This window comes from Eurytemora carolleeae, unplaced genomic scaffold (genome assembly GCF_000591075.1).
Source record: "Eurytemora carolleeae unplaced genomic scaffold, Eaff_2.0 scaffold624, whole genome shotgun sequence".
Taxonomy (NCBI): Eukaryota; Metazoa; Arthropoda; class Copepoda; order Calanoida; family Temoridae; genus Eurytemora; species Eurytemora carolleeae.
This window is the reverse complement of record NW_019396553.1, coordinates 5,564-12,857: the sequence shown is the minus strand read 5'-3', so window position 1 is coordinate 12,857 and position 7,294 is coordinate 5,564. Positions and strand designations below refer to the sequence as shown.

At 32.8% G+C, this 7,294-nt stretch overlaps 1 protein-coding gene across 1 annotated transcript; it reads left to right on the top strand.

The window, feature by feature from the left end:
* Positions 1-2,656: 2,656 nt before the first annotated feature.
* Positions 2,657-5,652, top strand: LOC111705372 (disintegrin and metalloproteinase domain-containing protein 10). The gene is made up of 5 exons (XM_023477888.1): positions 2,657-2,713; positions 4,291-4,372; positions 4,574-4,674; positions 5,013-5,095; positions 5,457-5,652. The coding sequence occupies exons 2-5, from the start codon at positions 4,291-4,293 to the stop codon at positions 5,635-5,637; spliced, it is 447 nt and encodes a 148-aa protein (XP_023333656.1). The 5' UTR covers positions 2,657-2,713; the 3' UTR covers positions 5,638-5,652.
* The last annotated feature ends 1,642 nt before the right edge of the window (positions 5,653-7,294 follow it).

Sequence of the window (7,294 nt, the reverse complement as noted above, 5' to 3'; positions counted from 1 at the left end):
CCTGAATCCTGAATCCTGAATCCTGAATCCTGAATCCTGAATCCTGAATCCTGAATCCCAAATCCTGAATTCTAAATCCTGAATCCTGAATCCTAAATCCTGAATCCTAAATCCTGAATTCTGAATCCTAAATCCTAAATCCTAAATCCTGAATCCTGAATCCTAAATCCTAAATCCTGAATCCTGAATCCTAAATCCTGAATTCTGAATTCTGAATCCTGAATTCTGAATCCTAAATCCTAAATCCTGAATCGTGAATCCTAAATCCTGAATCCTGAATCCTAAATCCTAAATCCTGAATCCTAAGTGCACTTTTCTGATTGTTCCTTTCTTTGGCAGAGTGATAATAACAGATCTATTATTGCTGTAATGATCAATGTGCTTTTTCAAAATATTTTTAAAAAAATAATGTTTTATACAAATCACGGTTACTCATCACAAATCATGCTGAAAACATCATACATTAAATTAACGTAAAGTGAAACCATATGTATATGAATTTAATATCTGTAATAGCTGTAAACAATTAACATGACTTGAAAACAAAAATGTTTTACATCATATATATTTACTTAGCTTGTCTGTTTGTTTGTTTGTCTGTCCGTTTGTATCCAATAAACATCAAAACGGCTATACTGATCGGGCTTAAAAATTTTTTTTAGTTAGAAGTCTATAAATTATCAAAAATGAAGAGTGGGGGGTGGGGGGAGCTATAAATGAATTTAATTCCCTGAAAGGATTAGAGTTTAGAGACGACTTTAGGAATGAATTACGCCATGTTCTTAGTTCCCTGTAATTTCTGACTTCTGACTTAAGCTGATAATCAGTTCTCTTCTTGTTTATTTTTACAACTTTAGACAGGGCCATCAGCTGATTAGGATTTGATAAGGAAACATTTAATTCAGTTTTTATTCAGTTGCTATCACAGTGTTTGTTATCGAGCTATCAATATTTGTTACTATTTTGCTAGTTAAGTTTTATAATGTCACATATAGAAGATACTAGGCTTTCAGGGCGCTTCACGCCAATTTTTTATCTTAATTGTGAACATTTTCTCTTTTTATACATTTTAAAACAAAAAAGTCGTGTATTTAATAAAAAAAACATTCGTGGATTTTTAAAAATTCTATGATTTTTCTTTAAAAGAGAATGCCGCATTAAAACTTGAGCGACAACAAAGGAAATTCAGTTCAATTCAACACTTTTAAGTTAGAAAATTTCTGATATCTTCCTTCTTGTTACTCAGATGGAAGTTTTTTATTAACAATTATTATTAAATTAAAATTTTTTTAAAGAAAATTTTAAAAAGAGCGGTTAATTTTTTCTCTGACTGTAATAGCTTCTTTTTCGCTGATCATACATCTGCTTCATGGGCAGCCGTAGTACATTTGAATTTCCTAGCCGGGTCAACCTTTCCGGTTCCAGTTTTTACTGTATCGCCCGGACATTGGGTAAATAATAGGACTAGCCGGTGAACCAAGGTTGACGTGGTCAGACTTTAGGTTGAATTTACTTTTACTGAAGGTTCAGAGGTGCGTGGCTTTTTATTCCTCTCTTTTAGATTTACGCATTTTAATCCCTTGTAGACATGGGAAAATGCATTTTTCAGTTTTCTGCTTTTCTTTTTCCCTATTACGCCTTTACTATTTTTGTTCCATGCAAAGGTGTCAACTTTCTCTGACAGGTTATGTTGTGGATTGATGATGCAGCTTTTTCATCCAGTTATTGTTCATATTCATTTTATATTTTCTTACAGGTTGGAAAAATAAAAGTCACTGCTAAGCGGGTTTTGAAAATTCTAAGGATTAATTGTCAGAATTCCGCCTTAAAAATGACAAATGGGATAAGGAAGGTTAGGCAAAGAGTGGATATTTTCGACAAAATAATTCTTGATTCTTGTAAGTTCATCTCTAAGATGGAAGTTCAAAAGGCACGTGTGTGACTCGAAAATGCCATTATATAAAAAGAGGGTCACTTAAAATTACGCCCACAGTCTCTTTGAGTTTTATCAGGTTTTTGCTTTGTAATGTTTTTATATTAAATTCTGTAGTCAACATTTTCCTTTTTAACTTTCCGGAGAGGTTTAATGTGTTTAGCTTTACTTACATTATTTTTAAATTTTTAAATTTTATTTTTTGGTTAAGTCAATTATAATTAACCATGAATTTTGGTAAATGAAATAAATCGTTAATGGTGATGATTAAGAATAAAAATGATTATTTTCATTATTATTATTATTAGTATTAGTATTATTATTGGCTATTATCAGATGCAGTATTTTATTCTTTCTGCTTCTTAAAATAGCTGTGTAAAATATGAACAAAGGAATTGAGTCTCTTTGCCTCAAATTCTGCTTTTCTAATTCCTATATCTTTGCAACCAAATGTCGTAGACCTTCGATATTTCAAATAATACATTCTGTTAGATCAACCTTATGAAATATTCTGAGTTTGAAATATCAGAGTTTTTCATCATCAGGTTTCAAAGATGAAGGGATTAGAAAAATTGAGTTTGTGGCAAAGACTCAATTCCGTTTGAAAAAATCTCTGACAACTTCGTTAGAATTCTGTTCGTTTTCTTTAAATGTCAATCAATATGATTTTTATTTGGACAAACTTTTCTTAAGAATTATGTATCTATTTTTAAACTTATATTTAAATAGAAAAATGAACACTTGATGGACCATACGGCGTCGGTATAATTCTTTTTAAAGGTAAAAGTACTTTTTAGGGGTTCAATTTATTCAAACTTATTGTCAAGTTATTGAAGATACATTCTGCTAGATGGTACAATTCCTTTGTGCATTGTATAAAATAGAATAGATTACTTCATTATTAATTTAATGCTTATGAAAACGTTCTTTACATATACAATTTAAATAAAATACATTATTATAATGAACAACTTTAAAAGCTGATAATAGACATAATCATGGTTAATTTAGTTTAGTTCAAAGTAGAATTATTATAATTTTGTCAAAATTATGTTGATAGTTAAAGGGAGTGTTCGCGAAAAATAAAAGGGGGTATAGGCTTAATGCGATAAAAAAGCGCTTTTGATCGCTTCTGATCTTACTTCTATCTGTTGCGTCTATAAGGAGAAAATTGTTAAAGACGTCTCATACCGAATAACTTAGCGTCCATACAAATTGAGAAAATTGCAACATACGACTTAGACCGTAAAAAATCAATTACATTTCAAACAAATCCTTCAGATATTACAACCTATAGTCAGCGATTATCTTTCGCCACATTTGTAAATTGTTTATATTTTATAATCAAAAGCGCTTTTTATCGCATTAAGCCTATACCCCCTTTCATTTTTCGCGAACACTCCCTTTAACACTAAACTTTTTGACACAAATTGTTTACATTGTACTGTACTTTTATTCCTCTTTATGTACAAGCAATGTAGTACAATACAATATATTAAGATGATGAGTTTACTTATTGTAACTGTACTTTATCCCTCTTTATGTACAAGCAATGTAGTACATTACAATATTTTAAGATGTTGAGTTTACTCATTGTACTGTACTATCTCCCTCTTTATGTACAATCAATGTGGTACATTGCAATATATATTTAGATATTGAGTTTACTCATTGTACTCTACTTTATTACTCTTTATGTACAATCAATGTAGTACAATACAATATATATTTAGATGTTGAGTTTGCTCATTGTACTGTACTATTTCCCTCTTCATGTACAAACAATGTTATATTACAATACAATATATATTTAGATGCAGGGTTTACACATTATACTCTTCTTTATCCCTCTTTATGTACAATCAATGTAGTACAATACAATATATATTTATATGTTCAGTTTATTCATTGTACTGTAATTTATTCCTCTTTATGTACAAGCAGTGTAGTACAATACAATATATATTTAGATGTTGAGTTAGCTCATTGTACTATACTTTATCCCTCTTTATGTAAAAGCAATGTGGTACAATACAATATATATTTAGATGTAGGGTTTACACATTGTACTGTACTATCTCCCTCTTTATGTACTAGCAATGTAGTACAATACAATATATTAAGATGTTCAGTTTACTCATTGTACTCTACTTTATCCCTCTTTATGTACAATCAGTGTAGTACAATACAATATATATATTTAGATGTAGGGTTTACACATTGTGCTCTACTTTATCCCTATTTATGTACAAGCATTGTAGTACAATACAATATATTAAGATGTTGAGTTTATTCATTTACTCTACTTTATCCCTCTTTATGTACAAGCAATGTGGTACATTACAATATATATTTAGATGTTGAGTTTACTCATTGTACTGTACTATTTCCCTCTTTATGTACAAACAGAAAAGTCAAGATCTTGCGATGTTTTAATAGGTAAATATTTAATAGGTAAAAATGCGGAAATTCCTAGGAATTATATTTTATAAAACATAAAAATTTTGATTTCAGATTCCTTTTTAAACCAATTAAAAACAAGAAGTGCCAATCTCATTTCGGACAAAATGTCTGTTATATCGAAATGCTCACGATATTTCAATATTGTCTGACAGTCCCCTTAATTCTGCTTGTATTCAGGTATAGATGAGGACTTCTATATCCAGCATGACCGGAACATGACCCAGCTTGTTGATCTTGCTCAAACCCATATAGATAGAGTAAACCAGATTTATCATCAGGTAAAATACTTTTTTATAGTTTTTTAGTTTTTAAGATTTGTTTTATTTTGTTTATTTTGTTGGCTCAGGCCAAAATAGACCTTGAACCCTGTAATGTGGAATTCTTGTTTGGATTCGTCACTTGCCATAAACTTTAATTTTCTCATCCCAATATTTTTGTATCCTGATAGCGGAAACCTTATTATATTTCAAACTTTTTGATGCAGGATAAACTTTTTTTAAATGCCCAGGGGACCCTCTGAACCATTGCTTCTGCTTATCAAGGGGGGCTCACCCCTATTAACCCCCCCCCTTGTGTGCGCCCTGAATGCTATAGTTGATAATTTCTAATATTTCAGGCAGTGTTTGTTGATGACTTTGCAGATATATACTTTCGTCTTGCCAGAGTTCAAGTCATGTTCGGGCCTTGTGCTTCATTCAAGTAAGTCATTTTCGGTATCTGTTCAACTTTTAAGTATCTCATATTCGGTCTCTCTGCACAACAGTCATGTTCGATTTGTGTAAACCTTTTATTTATGTTCGGTCCCTAGAACCTCTTCATGATAGTCATGTTCGGTCCCTAGAACCTCTTCATGATAGTCATGTTCGGTCCCTAGAACCTCTTCATGATAGTCATGTTCGGTCCCTAGAACCTCTTCATGTAAGTTATGTTCGGTCCATAGACATTGTTAATGTTAGGGTAAAGTTTGAGTCAAACATAAAACTTATTTAATAGAGGTTCACTTTAAACAACGTCGATAGATCGTTGAAATGAATATTGTTTGATCATGTTGAATATCTAGGTATGAAAACTGTACTGAAAATCGGGAGAAATTTCTGGAGATTTTTGACCAGTACGATTTCAGGGATTTCTGTCTAGGGTACATGTTCACTAACAGGTACAAAATTGTGTACAAAAAATTTAATTTTGATGGGTTTTTTCCTGTAAAACAGAACTGTTGTCCAAATTGTTTTTTGTTTTGAACATTTGTTACTTAAAACTTTTTTCTTTTTTACTTAACGGTTTTATAATGTGCATGCGTTTATGTATAACTAGCGGGAGTGCCCAGCGTTGTCCGTGGAATTTAAACAAAATTGTGTACCCATGGGTTTCCTCAAAAAAAATCAGCCCATTTGATCCATCTGTTTGGCCAGCTATAGCTAACATACATATATGTATATGAGCGAAGAGCTTTATTATATACATTATAAATGCATAATTCGTAAAGAGTGGACCAACAAACAATATTTGAAATTGTAGAGCACTAAATCATAATTATTGGGATATAATACAAAATCTATGCCATTGGATATAAAAAAGAATTGATATATATCAAAGTCAAGGTTTGATGTAATTTTCTGCGTGGGGTGTCATGCAGTACATTACACATTGGACCCTGAACTTCCTATTTGTAATTGGTTTTTGTAAAGTTGATAGTTGTCAAAGGAGTGAGAAAAACATAGTTATATTTTAAAACTTGGTAAAATTTAGCCTCCTTATTGGTATCATTAAAAATGTTTGAGATACCAAAACATAAACAACCTTGGTTTATTTAATACTTTTAATTTTAGATTATTTACTGAATATTTCAGTCAATTCTTAAGGTACAAAAACGGCAGGCCACATTTTGGAAATCTTAAAACAAGGCGCATTTGATTCTACCGAACTCTTGGGAGGCAATGTTATGCTTACAAGATTTTAACTACAGTATCTCATCATTTCTGTTTACCTCATGGAAGGTGACACATGATAATCCAAGCCTAGAGGCCTGGCCTGGTCGGCAAATACCTAGGCGTTGAAATTCAAGGTCGAGAGGAGAAAATGGTGGCAGTTGCTCATAAGTTTGCAAATGCAATTATTGGACTATCCAGAAATGGTTTAGACAGAGCAATGGCAGCTCATGCCCTTTGGGAAAGATGTGCAATCCCAGCAATACTATACTGTTCAGAAGCAAGGGTGCTTTCAAGGGAGTCGTAGAGAACCTAGACAGGATTCAACACATGGTTGCCAGGTACATTTTGCAATTACTTAAATCCTCAGCAAGAGTTGGAGGAGCCCTAGATGCAGGGTTCATGCAAATGAAAGACAGTGTAGCAATACGCACAGGGATGATCGTCTGGAATATTCTGAATAAGAAACCTGACAAATCCTCAAAGCTGTGTTTGACGCAGTAATGAGGTCTCCGCTTGATCCATGGGCTAGGTCTGATCTGAAAGAAGTGGTGGGGGGTCACCAGTTAGTTGGCCCCAAGATGTTGCTGAAGAGCAGCTTAAAGGATGTAGCAGTTGGTAATGTATTCTCACAGAAGAGAGAGCTATTCTCCTTGGCTTGTATGCCACAACTCGCAAGTGGTTTAAACTCCTGGATCACATAAATGATAGTGCAGAATTACCCACCGTTAACAGGGTTAGGGTAGGTGATGCAGGTTTGGATAACAGGTTAGGTTAGATTACCTATGGGTAAGTTGTACTTACACTGCCCATATTGTCTCTCTAAAGGAGTGGTGACCAAACTGACAGAGCATCATGTAATAGTCTGCGAGAGTGTTGGATATGATTGAACTCAGTTCAAAATCCCTGAATGTCCAGTAAATTCTCCAGGGTCCAAATTTGCACTAAGGAAGTATCTAGGGGGTGACAA